Source organism: Mytilus galloprovincialis, chromosome 11 (genome assembly GCF_965363235.1).
Source record: "Mytilus galloprovincialis chromosome 11, xbMytGall1.hap1.1, whole genome shotgun sequence".
NCBI classification, from domain to species: Eukaryota; Metazoa; Mollusca; class Bivalvia; order Mytilida; family Mytilidae; genus Mytilus; species Mytilus galloprovincialis.
Genome location: NC_134848.1, coordinates 86356343 through 86382839, shown reverse-complemented (window position 1 = coordinate 86382839; position 26497 = coordinate 86356343). Strand labels below are relative to the sequence as shown.

Here is a 26497-nt window from a genome sequence, read left to right as displayed (position 1 = left end):
ATCCACCACAAAGTAATATAAATATAGCCAAACAAATAGTAAGCAAATACATATAAAAAAAGATGTGATATGATTGCCAATAAGACAGTTCTCCACAAGAGACCAAATCGACACAAAACAACTACAGGTCACCGTATGGCCATCAACAATGAGCAAAGCCAATACCGCATAATCAGCTATAACAGGCCCCGAATTGACAAATGTAAAACAATTCAAACGAGAAAACTAATGGCCTTATTTATGTTAAAAAAATAAACGAAAAACTAATATGCAACACATAAACAAACGACAACCACTGAATCACAGGCTCCTTGTATCATGTTCTCAAATCTAGATATCATCTCCCATTTAGAAAAAAAAACATGTAAAAAAAGGAACCTATTATGTGTTGCTCTAATAGCTACAAAATGTATCGAAAATCAAAGATTTAGAACATATTCTATCATAATCATTTGGTAACTAATGCAATTACTGTCTCCTCCATGCCCGTCTTTAACATGATTTTTTTTTTAAATAAATAACACTCCTAATGCTCAGATTGGTTGTTTTTTATTAGTTATTGCCCTTGTTCCTTGATTACATAAAATATGTGCAATGCAGGGGACATAGGAACTTTGTTCTTTCATTGAAAATAAAATTAATATGTGGACCTAGATAGAAACTTGAATTTACTGATAAGCCTAAGAATGATCACACTCTATTACAGATTAGATTTTTTCACGTCGTCTTTCATGTCACAGGAAACAATATCAGGATATGGTGGTTTAGTTGTCAGTTATGTTGTTAGTCAGTTGTAGAAGCCATCGCTCCGCTAAAATTTATTTCTAATTGTCCCTATCCAACAAAAATAGCAATTTTTGTTTTTATGTCTCATGTATTAAATGATGTTTGTCCATTCTATCATAATCCGTATATTTACAGCAAGTTCAACCTCGTGTATATTGTATAATGATTAATTTAATGTGTACACAAAAAAGTGACATTACTTAGATATATATATATAGGAAGATGTGGTGTGAGTGCCAATGAGACAACTCTCCATCCAAATAACAATTTATAAAAGTAAACCATTATAGGTCAATGTACGGCCTTCAACACGGAGCCTTGGCTCACACCGAACAACAAGTTATATAAAAGGGCCACAAAATTACTAGTGTCAAACCATTGAAACGGGAAAATAAAAGGTCTAATATATAAAAAACGAGAAACGAGAAACACGTATAAACTATACATATATTTTATAAATAACCCCGTGGTTCAACTATAGAAAAAAAATCATAGGACATATGCTTTGTTTTGGAACGACGGTTTATATTTACACTTCGAGAAGTCCCAAGATTAAATTTTACCTGTAAGTGTAATTGTAATCCTAATCGTAGGTGTATGACAGTTTCCGCAAATGTCTATTAATAGCATTAGTATTAAAACCCAACTTCCATTATTACATACAAAAAACAAAAGCCAACATTAACAACTTATTAATTTTAAATGTGTTTTATGAACTAATTTTAATCGTCCCTAGAAATGTGTAGCAGGGAAGATAATAATGATTTATGAAATACTCACCTACTGTACAGAGAACCAGGTTGAGAATAATAAGGGAAAATAATGCTTTTCCTAAAACAAAATATTTGTAAAATAAATTTATTGACAAAAATTGGGGAAAAAAACAGTGAATTATAAAACATTAAAACAAGGCGACGTGTGAAATTAGCGTTCGGTTCCTTATTCGATATTATTTCACTCTCCAAACGACTCACCTAAAATTAATGTTTCAGAAGGGAAGTCAAGTTTGGAATTATACAAATTTAACACTGAGTTTAAAATCATTTTTGTTCCTGTATGTGGTCTCATTTGGGAGGGGGCGGTTGCAGGGTGGGCGGGCGGTTGCAGGCATCTGGATTCCGTTTATTATTGTGACAGAATCCAGTATCGCTTATTGAATTGTCAGAACCCCGTATCCCGTTTGTTTTTGTAATAATAGCGCTTGTAGTTTCACGTGTTCTGCCCGACTTCTTTTCCCGTTTTCCCGCAAAATAATTTGACTTGCAATCATGTGTCACGCTTACAAAAATTCAGCAAACCACGAATCAAATCACGCTTACACCCTAATAACACCCAACGTGTATGGATACGATTTGTTAGCAAGTCAAGGTCGTTATTAAAAACTTCCATCATCGACGATTTTTTTTTTCTTATTAACATTGAATAAAAGGTTGGTGGGTGGAGAGAGGTTGGGGGAAACCCATAACACAAATAATGAATACATACCAGACATATCCTCTGAAATATGTTGTTGAATGATAAGGAACGTCTAATCTATAACAAGTTCAAATATAAATAGGTTGACCTAATCACGATGTCTTATTTTACCAGGTTTTAATCCACAGGGGACCGAAGGATCCAATGTGAACTTATGCCATCACTTGGCGTCCGACGTCTGTCGTTGTAAACTATTTCAAAAATCTTTACCTCTGAACATACTGCGCCAAATACCTTCAAACTTTACTAAATGTTCCTGAGGGCATCTAGATTATAAATTGTATCCGAAGTTTTGATCCATCGACAAGCATGGCCGCCATGGCTAAAAATAGAACATCGGTGTCAAATGAAGTTTTTGGCTTAAATCTCAGAAACTAAATCTTTTAGAGCAAATCTGACAAGGGGAAAATTTGATCATTTGGTCAAGATCATTCAGCCCTGAAATTTTCAGACCAATCAAACAACCCATGTTGATTTGCTTCCATTAAATTGTTAGTTTTAAGGAAATTTTGCAGTTTTTGGTTATTATAGTATATATTTTGTATTTTATTTCCTTGTACGTCAAGAAACATAGCCTATGTCTAAAATGGAACATATATGGGTAAAATGCATTTATTTGCTTTTGAAGAAAATATGATAGATACAATGAACATTTAAATGGCATTTTTTAGCCACTCATTAATATATATTGAAAAGCAAAAATAACCTTGGATGAAAGATTTAAGCAAAAATATAACAGATGAGCGATTCAGGCTCTTTAGAACCTTTAGTTTTTTTCTCCAGATACTCAGCGCTGCCGTTTTAATCAATTTTGAATGGTAACTGTGAATATTTGCTGTATTTAACATGTGATTATGAATACTTCGTGACGTATTGACTAATTATAAAACAAGACATAATAAAATAACACTTTTTGGTTTACATTTTTCTTGAAGTACTAAACAGTAATTGTTTGGATGACTCTTATTATTAATTAGCTGACAAGAAAAACTATTTCTTTAAATCAATTGTTTTTCCAAGTTAGCCTACCAGTCCTAAATGAAGCGGGATCTAATTCTTTAAAATGTGGCGAGTTGTAAGAAAAAGGGCGAGTTTGTCAGGATCGATTTTTAAATGGGGCGAGTTGGATAATTTCCAAGTAGATTATGTCCCTTTACAACACTTTCAGATTAAGAAATTCACAAACCATAACATAAGAATGACAGAGTTAAGAGAACTGAAACGTTTAAAAGATGAAGAAAGAACACTTATATCGTTAGCCTCGCTATTGACTGACCAACTAAATCGCTTAAAAGTATGTTTACACTTTTACAGATTAGAATATAAATTAAGATAGGGTTTGATCTGTGGTTTGAGGTATGTGTTTTGGGGACGTTTCGGCCATACAATCAGTTCTGCTCATTGGTCGTTTCGGCCATAGTTGATTCGGCTATCACCCTATACAAATCCTTGACCTATTCTTCTTTATGAACATAATGTATAATAAAGATAAGCTATGCTTTTATTATCCCCGGTTTAGTATAAATCTAGGATTTTGATTGGTTAACGCACAACGTTACAAAACCCATAGCCCCTGAGTGTTGTTAACCCATATCCCCAGACTTTGCTTACCATTATCCCGGGGATCTTCACGCAAGTTTTCGTTAGTTCCAGGATTGCTTCTTGTGAAATATTGAATTCTGTAGATTATCCATGATGTTTGTAATCAAATATTAAATTCATTAACGATTTTGTCATATGATGTCGATCATTTACACTCATTTCATTAAATGCATCACTTGACTGCCACATTTTCAAGGAATGAAACTACTGACCTAGCTATAGATGCAAATGACCCACGTTGACGTCACACCATATATGACGTAACTGTCACAACATTGAGCGCCAAATTTGACTCAATCCGGTTTCTCTGTCTCTGTATTAAAAATTCTTATATTTGACTACCTGTAGGGTTCTACCAAAGGTAGTATCCTTATATACCCCGTAAAAAAATATGTAAAATTTCCAAATTTCAATAAAACTTTTTTAGATAATGAAAAAAACGTTGTTTTCACATTACACTTTGTACCCGAATTTCCATTAAACTCGCCCGATTCCGACTAAGACCGAGAATAAATTTGTTATCTACTTTCATATCGGTAGATATAGATATTTTAACACCCTTCAGTACCCTGTACACCCTTGGGTTACGCCTCATGTGTACTGGGGTACTTCAGGGTGTTAAAATATCCATATCTACAGATATGAACGTAGATAACTTATAATATCGTCCATGTTATATAAGCCCATCGTCTTTCAAAATATGTACAGTAGAAAATTCAATAAAAAAAAAAAATCGGGGAAAATTTCCCGAATTTTTCATTGTACTAATGAACTCAAAATCGTTCAATTTTTTGTCGTGTTTTTTAATTTCCGGATCTGCGCAGAACACATAACTCTACTTCCTTCTTCCGGTCTTGTTGTCGTGAGACTTTGATTAGTCTAGTCAAATATAGGAACTCAAGGAACACAATACCAATATTTCATTTTTAATCATTCTTTGTCTTTGGTATGAATAAACGTTAGGCCTACCTGATGCATTGCGTTTCTTTGTTTACATTGAACATGACGTCATAACTTAAATAACGTCACAAGTAAAATCCCTAACAACAGAACCAAAATCGGAAACGTTATGGTATTTCCGTATCTTTTTTTTAACAAATATATTTAAAATACAAAAAAAATAATTTAAACAAACTTCGTCCCCATTCACAGGTAATGCCTGCCTCATATTATCGTCCATGTTATATAAGCCCATCATCTTTCAAAATATGCAATTGGGTTTTATACTGTAAAATAACAAAGGGATTTTAGCTATTTCTGACTGTGTAATATAAGCCCATTGTGAATAATCAAGCAGTTGATGTGCTCCTAACCACAGGAGGAAGTTACTGAAAGAAGAAGAAGCTATGTATTAAAGCTAAGACTAAGAGAGGGGCAAAAGATACCAGAGGGACAAAGTCACATATATAAAACTGACAACGCCATTGCTAAAAATGAAAAAGACAAACAGACAAACAATAGAACACATGACAAAACATAGAAAACATATATAATCTGTCTAAACATCAGCATAGTAACAATGTTAGATCTGTTAATTTGCTAACGCAAATTTTTTTGTTCTTTCCTCACCAGGATTCAAACTTATGCTATTGAGATATTGTGGTGACAAATAGCATTACACTGTGACTGACACGCCAGGCTACTCAACAACCTAGGCTCTTTAAAAATAGAGCTCCTAGTGGCAGGGTGTTACCTTTCCTCATTAGTTTTAATCTAGTGTTGTAACACAGTACATGCAGTTAGGAGATAACTGTATTGTATTTTAAGCTCCGACGGCATCAATTGGGGATTTGATGGTCGCTAATTAAGTTTACTGGCGAGGCGTTAGTGGAGACAGCAAACAGGTATTTGCGACCATCAAATCCCAAATTGATGCCGTCAGAGCTTAAAATACAATATTGTTATCTCCATTCTAATGAAACTGACAGAAAACAACGTTAAAACATGTATTTAAAATCTGTCATACGCCGTCTGCGCTTGCACGTACGTCCCATAGCATCAATTGTCAATTGATGCCATGTAAGAAAGTGACGTTATCCAATCAAAATAAACATTACTAACGTTGTTGCATTAGAATACAAGATATATACAGATATATATTATAAACTATTATAGATTCAGGGGTTTCATTATTTTTCATGTTGACTGGTACTTACCACATTTCTAGGTGGTACTTTTCAATTTATTCCATGAATATCTTATATAAAAATTTCTACATTTAGGCGGTACTTGTCAATAGCATAGGAGGGTAAAAGTACCGTGTACCGCCTCCTAATGAATGGCCTGTAGATTTCTTATATAGACATGTATTTTGATTACACATTCATCAGTTGGAATACATTTGTAATTACATAGTACTTATTGGAGTGTGAGTTTTGTCTATTAATATTGATTGTTATCATGGTTATAGGTGTCACAATTGTTGGCTGTTATGTTTTATTGTTGTTTTGTTTTTGTATATATGTTTTTAAATGTGTTCATGTGTTTCAGCGATAATCCTTTTGTACTGGATTTTATACTGAATAAAATTAGTTAATTAGTTAGTTACATTTAGTTTATATAAATATATATCTTTTCTCGTACTTTTTCTTAGGTAGAAGAATTGGCTTTACTAAGCAAAAGGAGACTTCAGACAACTTCAGCTAATTCACAGCTTACCATTAGCTCTAGGCATGATCAGAACGGGTCAAGAACAGAACAGGAAATGTTTTTGGCAGAGGAAATGGTTGACGATTCAGCAACAAATGAAGTTCATCAACCCAGTCACAACCAGGGTCTTCCACAGATAGTATCCATTCAATCAGGGGTAAATCACAACCAGGATCTCCCACAGATAGTATCCATTCAATCAGGGGTAAGTCACAACCAGGATCTTCCACAGAAAGTATCCATTCAATCAGGGGTAAGTCACAACCAGGATCTTCCACAGATAGTATCCATTCAATCAGGGGTAGGTCACAACCAGGGTCTTCCACAGATAGTATCCATTCAATCAGGGGTAGGTCACAACCATGATCTTCCACAGATAGTATCCATTCAATCAGGGGTAGGTCACGACCAGGATCTCCTGCTTTGTACATGATGAGGGAGCAACCATTTGATTTTTAGGGGGGGGGGGGTCTGAAAAAGGGCAACTTGACAACAACAAAAAGGTCTTTTCAAATTAGAGTATGAAAAGTAATTTTCCTCTACATGTACATCACACCTCAAAACTTTTGGCCTTGGATGAGAATGAACTATCTTCAATACTTTGATTGATTAAGGAGATTTATCAGTGATTTTGGAGATTTATCAGTGATTATGGCAATTTATCAGTGATTATGGCAATTAATCAGTGATTATGGAGATTGATCAGTGATTATGGAGATATATCAGTGATTATGGAGATTTATCAGTGATTATGGGGATTAATCAGTGATTAGAGGGGTTAATCAGTGATTTTGGGGGTTAAAGCGATTGATCAGTGATTATGGAGATTAATCAGTGATTTAAGAGATTGGTCAGTGATTATGGAGATTAATCAGTGATTTAAGAGAATAATCAGTGATTTGAGAGATTAATTAGTTATTTAAGAGATTAATCAGTGATTTAAGAGATTAATCAGTGATTATGGAGATTAATCAGTGATTATGGAGATTAATCAGTGATTTAAGAGTTTTATTAATGATTCATGTGAAATAATGAATAGGAACATAGAAGAATAGTATAACAGTATATTAACAGTGTATCAACTTGATCAATAGCCTTATAGTCAGGTTAACATTAAAACCGTTTTGTCTTGTTTTCTTTTTAGGACCAAGTAATTGCGATTAATGAAGGTCACATGATTTTACCAGAAGACCATGTGATGGAAGTTTCTAACCATGTGACCAGTACCAATAGTCATGTGATAGATGCACCAGATCATGTGGTCCAATTAGATTTAGCTGTTTCAAGTCATCAGCAAGGTATTTTATAGTTTGATATAGAATTAAGAATGGAAATGGGGAATGTGTCAAAGAGACAATAACCGACCATAGAGCAGACAACAGCCAAAGGCCACCAATGAGTCTTCAATGCAGGGATAAACTCCTGCACCTGGAAGTGTCCCTCAGCTGGCCCCTAAGCAAATATGTATACTAGTTCAGTGATAATGAATGTCATACTAAACTCCAAAGTATACACAAGAAACTAAAATGTAAAATCATAGAAGACTAACAAAGGCTGTACAAGGGCTGAAACTATCAAGACATTGTAGTCTGACATCAATGAAGAATAATCTCTTGCAACATGTGCAAGGTCATTTAAAAAATAGATATCTTTTAAATGTACATTGAAAAAAGGAGAAGATTTTCATGTTTTTTTGGTCAATGCTATCACATTGTTAAAACTGTCGGTAAGATATGAAAGGAATTCTCTTTAAAAAATTATTGATATTTGTCAGTTTGATAAAAAAAAAAACATGATCACACATTCGATAACCCCTGGTACAAAACAGATGCTAACATATAACAACTAGCTTTCATTCCTATAACATGGAGCTCAATGTCATTGACTTATCTCAGGGATTTTAGAATTCATACTTTTGACGATATAGGCAATACTCTTTTTATAGAAAAATAAAAATCACATGAACTGTGTAATAGTGAGGCTGAGATTCGTACTATTCGTTGTTACAATGTATTAATAATAATTCATACTTTTTTTGTCGAGCCTGCAACTTTTGTTGCAGAAAGCTCGACATAGGGATAGTGATCCGGCGGCGGCTACGGCGGCGGCAACGGCGGCGGCTACGGCGGCGGCGTTAGCTCACTTCTTAAAAGCTTTATATTTTAGAAGGTGGAAGACCTGGATGCTTCATACTTTGTATATAGATGCTTCATGTTAAGAAGTTTCCGTCAGTCACATGTCCAATGTCCTTGACCTCATTTTCATGGTTCAGTGACCACTTGAAAAAAAAGTTCAAATTTTTTGTAATGTTGAATTCTCTCTTATTATAAGTAATAGGATAACTATATTTGATGTGTGCGTACCTTGCAAGGTCCTCATGCCCGTCAGACAGTTTTCACTTGACCTCGACCTCATTTCATGGATCAGTGAACAAGGTTAAGTTTTGGTGGTCAAGTCCATATCTCAGATACTATAAGCAATAGGGCTAGTATATTCGGTGTATGGAAGGACTGTAAGGTGTACATGTCCAACTGGCAGGTGTCATCTGACCTTGACCTCATTTTCATGGTTCAGTGGTTATAGTTAAATTTTTGTGTTTTGGTCTGTTTTTCTCATACCATATGCAATAGGTCTACTATATTTGTTGTATGGAATGATTGTTAAGTGTACATGTCTAGCGGGCAGATGTCATGTGACCTTGACCTCATTTTCATGGTTCAGTGGTCAAAGTTAAGTTTTTGAGTTTTGGTCTTTTTATCTAATGCTATATGCCATAGGTCAACTATATTTGGTGTATGGAAATATTTTATGATCTTTATGTCAGTCGAGCAGGTTTTATTTAACCGTGACCTCATTTTCACGGTTCATTGCACAGTGTTAAGTTTTTGTGTTTTGGTCTATTTTTCTTAAACTATAAGTAATGTGTCAACTATATATGTTGTATAGAAGCATTGTTAGCTGTACCTGTCTGCCTGGCATGGTTCATCTGACCTGGACCTCTTTTTCAAGGTTCATTGGTCTTTGTTTAGTTATCTTGGTTAATGTAAAGTTTATGTGACAGTTGTAATAAAGCTTAGATTTATACTTAAGACTATCAACATAATATCAATGATTAGTATAGAAGGCGAGACATTTCAGCGTGTGCACTCTTGTTTATCTTTATTAGTATTTTTAATGTATTGTAATTTTTGTAGGCTCTGGTAGAGAGGTACAGGAGGAAGAGGAAGATGAGGATGACTGAAAGGGGAAATAACTCTGATTGACAAGGGAAATAACTCTGTGATATGGACTGTTACCATGGCACCAAGAAAGAGATTCACATCTTTGATACTGATATTGTCACTAGCATTGTCCAATGGAAATTAATGGACAGCTGAATATATCAGTTGTGAAAAGTGTTCACAAGATACAAAGGGAGACAATTCAGAGAAATAATTAACAATAAATGATTTATATCAAATATTATTTAATTTATTTTGTTATAAACAAAATCATTCAGTTTTCACCAAGGCCTAACATCCATTTCCAACAATCATAAAGAAAGTATTCATTGCAGTAATGAACAGTCATGTTTTCTGCTTCTCCCTTTTTTGTCCCAAAATTGGTTCTAATTCTCGTACTTTAGTTTGCCTCTACAAAATGTGGGGAAACTGATACACAACACTTATTACCATATAACACAAATCAAGTTTGAATTTGAGTGGTGTCACTTCTACATTTCTAGAGTAATACTCCTTTACCAATGAAAAAATGCTCATTTTCTTAGTTTTAGTTCTCTTAAGTATGCTTCAACTGAGTGTTATGAGTCTTATACCAAATGCTCATGAAATTAAAAACTCAGATCAAGTTTGAAATTTGGAGGCATCACTTTTACTGTTCTAGAGTTATGCCCATTTACAAATAAAAAATTACAGAATTTCCATTCTGGATAAGTTTGCCTCAGCCAAATGTTAAGAGCTTGAATTTTGGTGGCGTCACTTTTATTGTTCTAGAGTTATGCCCCTTTACAAATGGAAAATGGCTATTTTTTTTTGGTTTCTGTTAAATGTTTAATTAAGAAATAATTCATGGAAGCCATAGATTATTGGAAATTTACACATGGCCTGGGCCATGATATTCGAATTTTATCCTGAGTGTTAGCGAGGGATAAAATTAACAAATATCACGGCCCAGGCCATGTGTAAATTTCCAATAATCCATGGCTTCCATGAATTATTTCGATTCTAATAGGACAAATACGATCATTAAAAAAACTGAAGCGAGGGTGGGTAAAGCTGTGTGTGTGGCTGTTCTTTTTTACTCCCTGTTAGATAAAGCTCAAACATTCTAATAAATCCGTAGCTTGCATGGATTATTTCGTGAACAACCGCTAAAGTAAAAATATGTTTCATTCTCCAAACCAACAATTGTCATTTTGATTTACAAGTTTTTCTCGTAAGCTAGCGTCAAATCCAAAGTTGACATTTCGTAACTAAGGAGCCGCCATGTTGACTTGCTGAAATCAGTAAATATACGTATAATGCAATAGAATAGAAAATCAAACAAAACCTACCTTGATAATCATTTTTAATACAATAGTAAACGACATTGCAATGGTTCACGTAACAGAAAACTTTCAACTCTAGTGTTTTCATTTGTATGACGTCATGTTTTGAAATGACTTAAATGTGCCAAAAACATTAATAGACTTTCGCGGAATTTTATTTTATTTTTATATTGTTGGTTTCTCCGAGGTCTTGTGCATTACTTCTTTTTGTTATGCATCTGAATAAGAATAAAAGTGATTTTGTCTTTTTTATATGACCCCAAAAAATTTTTGGTATCATATAATGGTATGATGTCGTCGTCTGCGTCGTCGTCCGAAGACACATTGGTTTCCGGATAATAACTTTAGTTAAAGTGAATAGATCTTCATGAATTTTTTTCAGAAGGTTCAATACCACAAAAGGAAGGTTGGGATTGATTTTGGGGATGATCGTCCCAACCGAGTAGGAATAAGGGGCCCAAAAGGGGCCAAAAACAAGCATTTTTCTAGTTTCAGGATAATAACTTGTGTAGAAGTATTTCAATTGCTCTGAAATCATACCGCAATGTTTAAAACCACAAGTAGAAGGTTTGGAATCATTTTAGGGGTTATGGGGCCAAATTTTAGGAATTAAGGGCCAAAAAGAGGTCATAACAAGCATTTTTCTAGTTTCAAGACAATAACTTGTGTGTACTTGTATGGAGATCTCTGAAATTATACCACAATGTACCAAATAACAAAGGGGAGGCTGGGATTAAGTTTTGGGTTAATTGCCCAAAATATGTAGAAATTAGGGGCCAAAAAAGAAGCATGTTTCTAGTTTCCAAACAATCATGACAATAACTGGTGTTTAAGTGTATGGATCTCTCTGAAATTGTACTACAAGGTTCAATACTGCAATGGAAAGCATGGGATTCAGTTTAAGGGTTATTGCTCCAAGGGGGTTTCAAAAAGTTGGGGGGGGGGGGATTTTTTGTTTCCCTTTTATTGAAGGGCTTCCTTTTTTTCAAGTTTCAAGAAGAAATCTTCAACTGCACAGTATTGTGCAATAGATTTGTTAGATCTTAGACCACATTAATTTTGTGACAAAAACCTATATTATGTCAAAAATTTGATCACAATCCAAATTCAGACAGAATCAAGCTTGAATATTTTGACCAAATTTGCCCCAACTGTTCAGGGTTCAACAACTGGGGTTGTATAAAGCTGGGCCCTGCGGAGCATCTGGTTTAATTGTAAATTTTAAAACAATAAAATCGGCAAAGGGTTTGCAAATAGGTTTCAATACATGTGGATTTACGTGGGAAGTATATTGTAACAGCCATTATTATGTACACCACGGAGTCTGCGCTAAGTATAGATATAGATCTATATATCGAGAATTTTATCACAGTGTTGTTTACAAAGTGAAAGAAGCACGTCATATTAGAATACTTGTTATACACCATCCTTATTACCACAAAACTCAGAATCACTGTATAATTGTATATGTAAGCGGGGGCGTCATCTTTTGCTAAAAATGGTTTGTTTTTAAATAAAATCACAAAAAAACGACCTCAGAGGAAAATTCAAAACAGAAAGTCGGTAATCAAAAGCTCAAACACATCAAATGAATGGATAACAACTCACATTCCTGACTTGATCCACACATAATGTTATGTAGAAAATTTTGGATTAAACTTGGTTTTATCATTTTGGTCTCTTGTGGACAGTTGTCTCATTGGCAATCATACCACATCTCCATTTTTATATTTATAGCTAGCTAACCTCTCACTTCACTTGTATAAGTTATTTTCATGTTGTACTCTATCCATCCAATGGTAAAGATAAGTGTTAATAGAAACTGTTAATGTATTCTATCCATCCAATGGTAAAGACAAGTGTTAATAGAAACTGTTAATGTACTCTATCCATCCAATGGTAAAGATAAGTGTTAATAGAAACTGTTAATGTATTCTATCCATCCAATGTTAAAGATAAGTGTTAATAGAAACTGTTAATGTACTCTATCCATCCAATGGTAAAGATAAGTGTTAATAGAAACTGTTAATGTATTCTATCCATCCAATGGTAAAGATAAGTGTTAATAGAAACTGTTAATGTATTCTATCCATCCCATGTTAAAGATAAGTGTTAATAGAAACTGTTAATGTACTCTATCCATCCCATGTTAAAGATAAGTGTTAATAGAAACTGTTAATGTATTCTATCCATCCAATGTTAAAGATAAGTGTTAATAGAAACTGTTAATGTATTCTATCCATCCAATGTTAAAGATAAGTGTTAATAGAAACTGTTAATGTACTCTATCCATCCAATGGTAAAGACAAGGGTTAATAGAAACTGTTAATGTACTCTATCCATCCAATGGTAAAGATAAGTGTTAATAGAAACTGTTAATGTACTCTATCCATCCAATGGTAAAGATAAGTGTTAATAGAAACTGTTAATGTATTCTATCCATCCAATGTTAAAGACAAGGGTTAATAGAAACTGTTAATGTACTCTATCCATCCAATGGTAAAGATAAGTGTTAATAGAAACTGTTAATGTATTCTATCCATCCAATGGTAAAGATAAGTGTTAATAGAAACTGTTAATGTACTCTATCCATCCAATGTTAAAGACAAGTGTTAATAGAAAGTGTTAATGTACTCTATCTATCCAATGGTAAAGATAAGTGTTAATAGAAACTGTTAATGTATTCTATCCATCCAATGGTAAAGATAAGTGTTAATAGAAACTGTTAATGTACTCTATCCATCCAATGTTAAAGACAAGTGTTAATAGAAAGTGTTAATGTACTCTATCCATCCAATGGTAAAGACAAGTGTTAATAGAAACTGTTAATGTATTCTATCCATCCAATGGTAAAGATAAGTGTTAATAGAAACTGTTAATGTACTCTATCCATCCAATGGTAAAGACAAGTGTTAATAGAAACTGTTAATGTACTCTATCCATCCAATGGTAAAGATAAGTGTTAATAGAAACTGTTAATGTATTCTATCCATCCAATGGTAAAGATAAGTGTTAATAGAAACTGTTAATGTATTCTATCCATCCAATGGTAAAGATAAGTGTTAATAGAAACTGTTAATGTATTCTATCCATCCAATGTTAAAGATAAGTGTTAATAGAAACTGTTAATGTACTCTATCCATCCAATGGTAAAGATAAGTGTTAATAGAAACTGTTAATGTATTCTATCCATCCAATGGTAAAGACAAGTGTTAATAGAAACTGTTAATGTATTGTATCCATCCAATGTTAAAGATAAGTGTTAATAGAAACTGTTAATGTATTGTATCCATCCAATGTTAAAGATAAGTGTTAATAGAAACTGTTAATGTACTCTATCCATCCAATGGTAAAGATAAGTGTTAATAGAAACTGTTAATGTATTCAATATATAAATAAGACGATATGGTATGATTGCCAATGAGACAACATCTATAAGACACCATCCAATGTTAAAGATAAGTGTTAATAGAAACTGTTAATGTATTCAATATATAAATAAGACGATATGGTATGATTGCCAATGAGACAACATCTATAAGACACCAAATAACACAGAAAATAACTACTATGGGTCACCATAATATGTACAAAGACAACCAAACTTCACCAGATTAGAACAGTTTATTGTAATAAGTGGTGATATGTACAAAGAAAACCAAACTTCACTAGACAACAGTTTATTGTAATAATTTATAATATGTAAAAGGACAATCAAACTTCACCAGACTGAACAGTTTTATTGTAATAAATGGTGATCTGTACAGGAACAACCAAACTTCACCCGACAGAACTGTTTTATTGTAATAAGTGGTGATCTGTACAGGAACAAGCAAACTTCACCAGACAACAGTTTTATTGTAATAAGTGGTGATCTGTACAAGAACACACAAACTTCACCCGACAGAACCGTTTTATTGCATTTAGAGGTGATCTTAATAAGAACATTCACACTTCACCAGACCGAACAGTTTATTGTAATACGTGATGATATGTACAAGGACAACCAAACTTCACCTAGCTAACCTCTCACTTCACTTGTATAAGTTATTTTCATGTTGTACTCTATCCATCCAATGGTAAAGATAAGTGTTAATAGAAACTGTTAATGTATTCTATCCATCCAATGGTAAAGACAAGTGTTAATAGAAACTGTTAATGTACTCTATCCATCCAATGGTAAAGATAAGTGTTAATAGAAACTGTTAATGTATTCTATCCATCCAATGGTAAAGATAAGTGTTAATAGAAACTGTTAATGTATTCTATCCATCCAATGGTAAAGATAAGTGTTAATAGAAACTGTTAATGTACTCTATCCATCCAATGGTAAAGACAAGTGTTAATAGAAACTGTTAATGTACTCTATCCATCCAATGGTAAAGATAAGTGTTGATAGAAACTGTTAATGTATTCTATCCATCCAATGGTAAAGATAAGTGTTAATAGAAACTGTTAATGTACTCTATCCATCCAATGGTAAAGATAAGTGTTAATAGAAACTGTTAATGTACTCTATCCATCCAATGGTAAAGATAAGTGTTAATAGAAACTGTTAATGTACTCTATCCATCCAATGGTAAAGATAAGTGTTAATAGAAACTGTTAATGTATTCTATACATCCAATGGTAAAGATAAGTGTTAATAGAAACTATTAATGTATTCTATCCATCCAATGTTAAAGATAAGTGTTAATAGAAACTGTTAATGTACTCTATCCATCCAATGTTAAAGATAAGTGTTAATAGAAAGTGTTAATGTATTCAATATATAAATAAGACGATATGGTATGATTGCCAATGAGACAACATCTATAAGACACCATCCAATGTTAAAGATAAGTGTTAATAGAAACTGTTAATGTATTCAATATATAAATAAGACGATATGGTATGATTGCCAATGAGACAACATCTATAAGACACCAAATAACACAGAAAATAACTACTATGGGTCACCATAATATGTACAAAGACAAGCAAACTTCACCAGATTAGAACAGTTTATTGTAATAAGTGGTGATATGTACAAAGAAAACCAAACTTCACTAGACAACAGTTTATTGTAATAATTTATAATATGTAAAAGGACAATCAAACTTCACCAGACTGAACAGTTTTATTGTAATAAATGGTGATCTGTACAGGAACAACCAAACTTCACCCGACAGAACTGTTTTATTGTAATAAGTGGTGATCTGTACAGGAACAAGCAAACTTCACCAGACAACAGTTTTATTGTAAAAAGTGGTGATCTGTACAAGAACACACAAACTTCACCCGACAGAACCGTTTTATTGCATTTAGAGGTGATCTTAATAAGAACATTCACACTTCACCAGACCGAACAGTTTATTGTAATACGTGATGATATGTACAAGGACAACCAAACTTCACCAGACAGAACAGTTGTATTGTAATAAGTGGTGATCTGTACAGGAACAACCAAACTTCACCAGACAGAACAGTTTTATTGTAATAAGTGGTGATCTGTACAAGAACAACCAAACTTCACCAGACAGAACAGTTTATTGTAATAAGTGGTGATCTGTACAAAGACAACCAAACTTCACCAGACAGAACAGTTTTATTGTAATAAGTGATAATCTGTACAAGAACAACCAAACTTCACCAGACAGAACAGTTGTATTGTAATAAGTGGTGATCTGTACAAGAACAACCAAACTTCACCAGACAGAACAGTTTTATTGTAATAAGTGGTGATCTGCACAAGGACAACAAAACTTCACCACACAGAAGTTTTATTGTAATAAGTGGTGATCTGTACAAGGACAACCAAACTTCACCAGACAGAACAGTTTTATTGTAATAAGTGGTGATCTGTACACGAACAACCAAACTTCACCAGACAGAACAGATTTATTGTAATAAATGGTGATCTGTACAAGGACAACAAAACTTCACTAGACAGAACAGTTTCATTGTAATAAGTGGTGAACTGTATAAGGACAAACAAACTTCACCAGACAGAACAGTTTTATTGTAATAAGTGGTGATCTGTACAAGAACAACCATACTTCACCAGACAGAACAGTTTTATTGTAATAAGTGGTGATCTGTACAAGAACAACCAAACTTCACCAGACAGAACAGTTTGATTGTAATAATTATTGATCTGCACAAAGACAACAAACTTCACTAGACAGAACAGTTTAATGTAATAAGTGGTGATCTGTACAGGAACAACCAAACTTCACCAGACAGAACAGTTTTATTGTAATAAGTGGTGATCTGTACAGGAACAAACGAAGTTCGCCTGAAAGAACTGTTTTATTGTAATAAGTGGTGATCTGTACAAGAACAAACAAACTTCACCATACAGAACAGTTTTATTGTAATAAGTGGTGATCTGTACAAGGACAACCAAACTTCACCAGACAGAACAGTTTTATTGTTATAACTGTTGATCTGTACAAAGACAACCAAACTTCACCAGACAGAACAGTTGTATTGTAATAAGTGGTGATCTGTACAAAGACAACCAAACTTCACCGGACAGAACAGTTGTATTGTAATAAGTGGTGATATGTAGAAAGACAACCATACTTCACCAGTCAGAACAGTTTTATTGTAATAAGTGGTGATCTGTACAAAGACAACCAAACTTCACCAGACAGAACAGTTGTATAGTAATAAGTGGTGAACTGTACAAAGACAACCAAACTTCACCAGACAGAACAGTTGTATTGTAATAAGTGGTGATCTGTACAAAGACAACCAAACTTCACCAGACAGAACAGTTTTATTGTAATAAGTGGTGATATGTACAAAGACAACCATACTTCACCAGTCAGAACAGTTTTATTGTAATAAGTGGTGATCTGTACAAAGACAACCATACTTCACCAGTCAGAACAGTTTTATTGTAATAAGTGGTGATCTGTACAAAGACAACCAAACTTCACCAGACAGAACAGTTTTATTGTAATAAGTGGTGAACTGTACAAAGACAACCATACTTCACCAGTCAGAACAGTTTTATTGTAATAAGTGGTGATCTGTACAAAGACAACCAAACTTCACCTGACAGAACAATTTTATTGTAATAATTGATGATCATGATGATACATTTATAAATTTTCAACATACAAATAATAAAACATTCTGAATCTGTTAACCATCTGTCAACCATCTGATTAAAATATAAGTGATCTGACACAAATGATACATTATTAAACTTCACTCAATAATAACTGGTATTGCACATGCAGTAAATGAATTTCTGTGTATCATTTAGGAGCCAAAAATAAACAAATTCCTGTGTGGAATAAAGCAAGGTGTACACAGTGGCCACAGTTAATGAATACCTGTGTGGCTCACAATGGCCAACATTTATTTAATTTTCCTGCGATCATTTGGTCATGTGATCATTGGGTCATGTGACCAATTTGGTCATGTGATCATTCTGTCATGTGACCACTTGGTCATGTGGTCATTTAATTATGTGATCATGTGATGTAACACCCTAGCTTTATAATTCCTACACCCATTGTGTCTTTATTTTTAAATAATACTTTGTTTATGTAAAATTCTACGGTGGTTTGAATTGGAATGTAAAACATTTTCCTGTGAGACGATAACTAATACTATACATGCTATAGGTGGCATGGAACACTATTTTACTTCTTTACCTTACAAATAGACTGCAAGTTTTAATCCTAGATACTTTTTTAACGGTAATATCAACAGCACCAAGTTTACTGTACCAGAGCCATTATAAAATTTAAAAGAATTTTATCTAGTGCATGTACTTCATGTAACTTTAATTATCCATTTCAGAATCTTAAAGGACCAGGGGTAATTTCAACTTCACATACTGGTTTTATTTCCCTTGTTGCGGACATTTGTAAAAATGTTTGGTGTGCAAGTTTGTCAAAATTCTGATGATATTCCAATAATACATGAAACCTCCAATAACCAAATGGTGGGATATATAATTAAGTAATTAAACAATTTTCATTACTACCCTCCAATAGTGTAATGGTGGAAAATATAATTAAGTAGAAGTTAGGGAGACAATGCAATATTTTCTTTAAAATGGGAGACAACTCTGTAAATTATCAATTTATATTTTTCAGATGGTGATCATTTTGTTAGCGCTTATTGACGACAAGTCACACATGATATTTTATGCTAAATTCAAACGGTGAATTTCTATGGCAAATACATATGGCATTAAAATCTTTAAAAATACAATGGTCATATAAAACTGTATATAATAAGTTAGTAACCATATATAGAACCTGATCATTTAAAAGTACAATGGTCAAATAAAACTTAAACATAATTATTCAGAAACTGATATTTCAAAATTTTTAATAAATTAATGAACAAAAAGAATAAACTTAGTTGCTATATATATGGGTTCACATTTCTAAAGCCATTTAATAAAATTGATAAATGAACTACATCTTATTCTTACATACAGACCAATCAAAACTAAAGGTTGACTTTCCAATAATTAATGTTAGGGTTATTTCTCTTTAGGAACCAAATTTAAACATGAGAAACTAGCTAGACAGATAGACAATCTTTACCAGAACAAAGTGATGAATTAAACACTGATTAAACAAATGAAAACAACTTTTTTTCTAAAGCCTACTGGTCATGTGAAGAGTCAAAAATTAGTTTTATGGTTCAATAAATTCAAAATAGATAATAGCCATTCATTAAATAAAATTAAAGTCAATGCAGGAGAACTGGTGAGTATTTCAGTTTGTTATACAACAAATAAAGGGAGATAACTCTACCTAAAATAATGTCAAAGTTCTATCTATTGATTCATACCAATATAAAGTCAATGCAGGAGAACTGGTGAGTATTTCAGTTTGTTATACAACAAATAAAGGGAGATAACTCTACCTTAAATAATGTCAAAGTTCTATCTATTGATTCATACCAATATAAAGTCAATGCAGGAGAACTGGTGAGTATTTCAGTTTGTTATACAACAAACCAAGGGAGATAACTCTACCTTAAATAATGTCAATTTTCTATCTATTGAGAAATTACAATCAATAGGCTTTATTTTTTATAATCATCAAACTTTTGGTAAATACTTAAAAATTTTACTCTTATTCCATTCAAATGATTAAAATGTAAACACTGCACCGACTCTTGTATCCATTTATCAATGTTATAATACTTTGAAAATAATGTTTGAAATAAAAAACATTACCATAACTATGATAACTCTTGCATCTATTTATAATACTTTACAAATAATAAATTAGCATCATTATGGTCAAATCAACACATGATAAAAAAAAATATATTAAATGACTGAAACTGAAAGTAAAATTAAATTTTCAGAAACATTTATTGTTGTAAAAAGACAAAAAGTGAATCCATGTCATAAAACAAAGTGAACAAGTATTTTAATATATTTTGGCCTTAATGATTCACCAGCAGTCAAACTAATTATTAACAATATTGTATTGTGGACTATAAATTAACATTAGTACATGTCAGTGATAGCTTTATCATAAGCAAAGTTTATATTTAATTTTACAAAATCAGATGTTCATTAATTCTGCTCCTTACAATATATAAATTAGCTCTTGTTAAGAGATTTGGATTTTACTATTACAATGCTTTTATCAAAATAAATTGTTTCTCTCATTTTGAGTATATATCTGGACTGAGTAGTTGGCATACTTCTGATCTATAACTGTCCAGTGACCAGAATGATTTGCTATTTATCTTTCTTTATAAAACTACATCATACTTACTAACTTCATATTTTATTATTTATGCACAAAATTATTTTACTCCTAAACCATCTTTACATCTGACATAAAAATCAATAAAAAATTTAAAGTCTACAAAGTTCAATCATATTTCTGACATCATTTATAAAATTCTTCACAGTCAAATTGCACTTAGTTGCTATATATATGTTTCACATTTGTCCATCCATTTAATCACATGATATTTCCATCCAATGAAATTAATTTAAATATCCTAAAAGGGGAGAAAACTCATTTCTTTTTTGTTCTTTTGGCTTGATCCTTTTCTTTCCGTTTTTCTTTTAATTCCTTTTTTTCTTGTTTCATTTTTTCTTTGTCTCTGAGGCTTTTTATCAACTTATAGGCAAAAAATGCTGAAAAAGAAAACAAAGATTAAATTAAATGGAAGAAATTTGTCTTTTTGTCAAAAGATATACTTGTAAAAACTTCCTGTGCAATGATGCAAGTAAAAACAGAGTAATTGTCACCTATTCCATTACAAAAACTAAAGTTATTGCCACCTAATCATTAAAAAATAGAGTAATTGCCGCCTGATCTACTACAGAAAACAGAGTTACTGCCACCTGCTTCACTACAGAAAGAGAATTATTGCTACCTTTTCCACTTCAGTAATTGCTACATGTTCCACTGCAGCAAACAGAGTAATTGCAAACTGTTCTACTACAGAAAAAAAGAGTAATTGCAACCTGTTCTACTACAGAAAAAAGAGTAATTGCAAACTGTTCTACTACAGAAAAAAAAGTAATTGCAACCTGTTCCACTACAGAAAACAGAGTAATTGCAAACTGTTCTACTACAGAAAAAAAAGTAATTGCAACCTGTTCCACTACAGAAAAAAGAGTAATTGCAAACTGTTCTACTACAGAAAAAGAGTAATTGCCAACCATTCCAATACAGAAAACAGAGTAATTGAAAACTATTCCACTACAGAAAAAAGAGTAATTGCAAACTGTTCTACTACAGAAAAAAAGTAATTGCAACCTGTTCCACTACAGAAAAAAGAGTAATTGCAAACTGTTCTACTACAGAAAAAGAGTAATTGCCAACTATTCCAATACAGAAAACAGAGTAATTGCAAACTATTCAACTGTAGAAAACAGAGTAATTGTGACCTGTTTCACTACAGCAAACAGAGTAATTGTGACCTGTTCTAATACAGAAAACAGAGTAATTGTGAACCTGTTTCACTACAGAAAACAGTAATTGCCACCTGCTCCACTACATAAAATAGAGTAATTACAAACTGTTCCACTACAAAACAGAGTAATTGCCACCTGCTCCACTATAGAAAATAGAGTAATTGCCACCTGCTCCACTATAGAAAACAGAGTAATTGCCACTTGCTCCACTATAGAAAACAGAGTAATTGCCACCAACTCCACTATAGAAAACAGAGTAATTGCCACCTGCTCCACTACAGAAAACAGCGTAATTGCCACTTGCTCCACTATAGAAAACAGAGTAATTGCCACCTGCTCCACTTAAGAGAACAGAGTAATTGCAAACGGTTCTACTACAAAAAATAGAGTAATTGCCACCTGCTCCACTATAGAAATGCCACTTGCTCCACTATAGAAAATAGAGTAATTGCCACCTACTCCACTATAGAAAACAGAGTAATTGCACCTGCTCCACTACAGAAAACAGAGTAATTGCCACTTGCTCCTTTTTAGAAAACAGAGTTATTGCCACCTGCTCCACTATAGAAAACAGAGCAATTGCCACCTGCTCCACTACAGAAAACAGAGTAATTGCCACCTGCTCAACGATAGAAAACAGAGGAAATTATTGCAGCCTGCTCCCTAAATAAAACAGAGTAATTGCCACTGGTTCCACTACAGAAAATAAGTAATTGTGACCTGTTTCACTACAGAAAACAGTAATGGCCACCTGCTCCACTATAGGAAGCAGAGTACTTGCCACTTGCTCCACTATAGAAAATAGAGTAATTGCCACCTACTCCACTATCAAAAACAGAAAACAGAGTAATTGCCACCTGCTCCACTATAGAAAACAGAAAAAAAGAGTAATTGCCACCTGATCCACTATAGAAAACAGAGTAATTGCCACCTGCTCCACTATAGAAAACAGAAAAAAGAGTAATTGCCACATGATCCACTATAGAAAACAGAAAAAAAAGTAATTGCCACCTGATCAACTATAGAAAACAGAGTAATTGCCACCTGATCCACTTGACTATAGAAAACAGAGTAATTGCCACCTGCTCCACTATAGAAAACAGAATAAGGAGTAATTGCCACCTGCTCCACTATAGAAAACAGAGTAATTGTAACCTGCTCCACTATAGAAAAAAGAGTAATTGCCACCTGATCCACTATAGAAAAAAGAGTAATTGCCACCTGATCCACTATAGAAAACAGAATAATTGTAACATGATCCACTATAGAAAACAGAGTAATTGTAACCTGCTCCACTATAGAAAACAGAGGAATTTATTGCAGCCTGCTCCCTAAATAAAACAGAGTAATTGCCACTGGTTCCATTACAGAAAATAAGAGTAATATGCTCTGGCACGGAAGCGAGTTAACTCGTACCACTGAAATCTCGTACCGAAAAAAGTTAACTCGTACCACTGGGAAGTTGTACTACTCAAAACTCGTACCACTGTAAACTTGTACCATTAAAAATACATTAAATAAAAATGTTTTATGGGTTTTTTTTTGTAAACTTAATAAAAATAAAGTTGAATTACTTGAATTTTATACTGGATTTTAATGACAACTTGGACAAAAATAGCCAATGTTTTTTTAAGCTTTATTATTACATTGTTATTTAAACTGATCTTTCAAACTAGTTTTAATCCAGAAGAAAGTAAAAACATTGCTTTCACGGTACCTTTAGTTAAATATCTATATCCAAATTAAATCAATTAAAGCTGTAATCCATGATCACAAATTGAATGCTATATGTTTACAATTGTTGAAAGCCATGTGCTTTTTGGCGGGAAAATTCTGGAACCCCTTAACAGGAAACAGTTACATTTTATTGTTGTTTATAGACAGTAAGAATTTAATTTTGGAAATCATTTTGATTAACTGTTAAGATTTATTCATGAAAAATTAATATTTTCTTGGGGTGAAACTGATAATACTTTAATAATCTACATCTGCCAATATTTTCTATCCAATCGACAAGGAACATTGTTGAAGGCCGTACGGTGACCTATAGTTGTTAATGGCTGTCATTTTGGTCTCTTGTGGACAGTTGTCTCATTGGCAATCATACCACATCTTCTTTTTTATATTAGCTACAAATTGGTCAGTGTACTTTCAAATTATACACATTTTACAGACTTAAGAGGTATTGAGTGAAAGTGAAGTATATATTCATCATTAAACACCATTTAAATGCATTTAAACAAGTTGGTACGAATTAGCAGTGGTACGAGTTTGCATTGGTACAAGTTTTTTTAGTTGTACGAGTTGACATTGGAACGAGTTTACAATGGTACAGGATAACTATAATTCCTCTGGCACAGACCAATTAACATAAAAGTATGTTATTAATTAGTTCACACAAAACATTTCAATATAATCATCTTATTGGTTTTCTCACTTAAATAAAGTGAAGTGATGAGATTTAGGTACACAGAAACACTGGACTGCACTGTATGGGTTTTTAATCTGGTTGGGATCACTGGCATATGGTACATGTATATATTTTTTTTGATAATTTTTTTATATACATATGAATGTAATAAACAGTTTTGGGATTAAAATGGGGATGAATTTACTGTACAATAACATTATCTTTGATTTTAAGGGAAATTTTATGAGTGCAAATATTTATATCCTTTTTTTTTTGTCAAGTTCATTAGTGGAGTACACGCAAGTGCATAGTGTGTTCTTCATAGCAAGCAAATAGTGTGATTTTGTATGCTTTCCTGATGTTTTGTTGATTAGAAATTTCTATAGTAAATGCTTTAGAATGCATTTGTTTTTAATTATCAATCAAAATCAGTTCTGACTGTGAAGAGGTAAAGTCCACGTGTACACATTTGTACAATAATATTTGACAGGTGTCAAAATGAGAAAGGTAAACAACGAGCACCTGTCGTTACTTACCAAATAAAGCGCCAATGATAATGCCAGGAACTATAAATACACTATTGTCTATACTTTCTTTAATTGGACCTGACCCGTAGTCAACCATTTTTGCAGTTATCTGGCCAAATTTCGCTAAAATATGTTAGCCGGTAGGCCTGTAGCTTTCTGTATTAACCGGATACCACGTTTCACATTTATTATTGGAATGCCGGGAGTTGTGGGTAAAATTTATTACCGTTAATGACATAATCACGAATCCTGACCAACTCGCCCTAGTTTCACTCGTCCCATCAAAGATTAGAACAGTCTCCCTCCTGGTATATATATGAGGATGTGTCAGCGCCGTCAGTCAAAACTTTTAAAGCCTCGGCGACAGTCCCGGAACATGCACGCACTCTCATATCAGATTCCATCCTGCAGAACGCAAATACGCCAACAATCATTCTTTCCACGCACAATAAAAAACTGGAACAGCCTTCCTCTGAGTATTGTTATGAGCGACTCTATAGAGTCATTCAAAACAGCCATATCAACCCACACCTACAGTCAGTAAATTCATCATGTGTAAATAGTTTTATCTTAATATATAAATAAATAAAAATAAAAAAATATGCACTATCACTATGTAAAAATGTTATAATTAATTTTTGCTTTTAATCATAAAATTAAAATTTTTCACTGTATATACGTCTCCACAATTTGTGGACCACAAAGCAATGCGCAGTGCAAGTGACATAAACTTCAACGCGTTGAAGGCGGTCACTAAAAAGTAGAAGTAGAACTAAATTCAAACAATATGTGGGGAGGGGAGGGGTCATGGCAAACTATTCAGTATGTTGATTGTGGCATTTATCCGGTAGAACTCAGTAGACTTTCTGTAATAAAATTCTTTCTTCTTCTTCTTCTTCTTCTTCTTCTTCTTCTTCTTCTTCTTCTTCTTCTTCTTCTTTCTTCTTCTTCTTCTTCTTCTTCTTCTTCTTCTTCTTCTTCCTTCTTCTTCTTCTTCTTCTTCTTCTTCTTCTTCCTTCTTCTTCTTCTTCTTCTTCTTCTTCTTCTTCTTCTTCTTCTTCTTCTTCTTCTTCTTCTTCTTCTTCTTCTTCTTCTTCTTCTTCTTCTGACCTAAAGGGGGGGGGGGGGCTCCAGTCATGCTTCAATGATTCCCTATATATTCAATGATTCCCTATATAATCAACCAAATTTTTCCAACGAAAGTGCCCCCCCCCCCCCCCCCCCCCCCCCATTAGATCCGCCTATGAGTAAATATCAATGTAATTTGTTCTATAGGGTGTTTGTAAAATTTCCTCTCCTTGATCAATATGTGTGTACGTTTCGGCAACAAAGTTTATCGGTTTTTATATTTCACAACTCGTTCGCTATGCCCGTGATGTTGTGACGTATTTGTTTTTGGAAAGTTTGCTATAGCTTGCTAAAGCTACTTTCCATAGGCGTCGGCCTCAACTTTCAGTGAGACAGACTATCGCAATGTTCTGCTCCAAGATAATGTAGTACTAGTGTTCGAATTCTGATTCTTGGATATTTTGAGTAACTACTCTTTTAAAAAGATTACAGCTTAAATAAATGAAGGAATGAATGTTCCCCGA

General features: G+C 33.3%; 2 protein-coding genes and 1 long non-coding RNA gene across 3 annotated transcripts in view; 1 reads left to right on the top strand and 2 right to left on the bottom strand.

Annotated features, from left to right (window-relative positions):
* The window catches only part of LOC143052971 (uncharacterized), a 57919-nt gene extending 55580 nt beyond the window's left edge, over positions 1-2339 (bottom strand). The window contains exons 1-2 of the mRNA XM_076226148.1: positions 2272-2339; positions 1567-1617 (exon numbers count right to left, since the gene is read on the bottom strand). Coding sequence (XP_076082263.1) covers positions 1567-1617; positions 2272-2278 — 58 coding nt within the window. The 5' untranslated portion in view covers positions 2279-2339. The remainder of the gene's footprint in view (positions 1-1566; positions 1618-2271) is intronic.
* Positions 2340-3400: 1061 nt separating this feature from the next.
* Positions 3401-9973, top strand: LOC143052970 (uncharacterized). The gene is made up of 4 exons (XM_076226147.1): positions 3401-3556; positions 6458-6718; positions 7658-7811; positions 9708-9973. The coding sequence occupies exons 1-4, from the start codon at positions 3461-3463 to the stop codon at positions 9752-9754; spliced, it is 558 nt and encodes a 185-aa protein (XP_076082262.1). The 5' UTR covers positions 3401-3460; the 3' UTR covers positions 9755-9973.
* Positions 9974-18098: 8125 nt separating this feature from the next.
* Positions 18099-25168, bottom strand: LOC143052977 (uncharacterized). The gene is made up of 2 exons (XR_012971316.1): positions 24915-25168; positions 18099-21182 (listed from the first exon to the last, which is right to left on the bottom strand). It is a non-coding gene; the product is annotated as an uncharacterized LOC143052977 (long non-coding RNA).
* Positions 25169-26497: the final 1329 nt, after the last annotated feature.

What these genes read in the sequence shown, in the direction of transcription:
- LOC143052970 (XM_076226147.1), top strand. Translation starts at nt 3,461, where the DNA reads ATGACAGAGTTAAGAGAACTGAAACGTTTAAAAGATGAAGAAAGAACA. An exon ending in ACCAACTAAATCGCTTAAAA is followed by an intron (nt 3,557 to 6,457) that starts GTATGTTTACAC and finishes ACTTTTTCTTAG; the next exon opens with GTAGAAGAATTGGCTTTACT. An exon ending in TGTTTCAAGTCATCAGCAAG is followed by an intron (nt 7,812 to 9,707) that starts GTATTTTATAGT and finishes TAATTTTTGTAG; the next exon opens with GCTCTGGTAGAGAGGTACAG.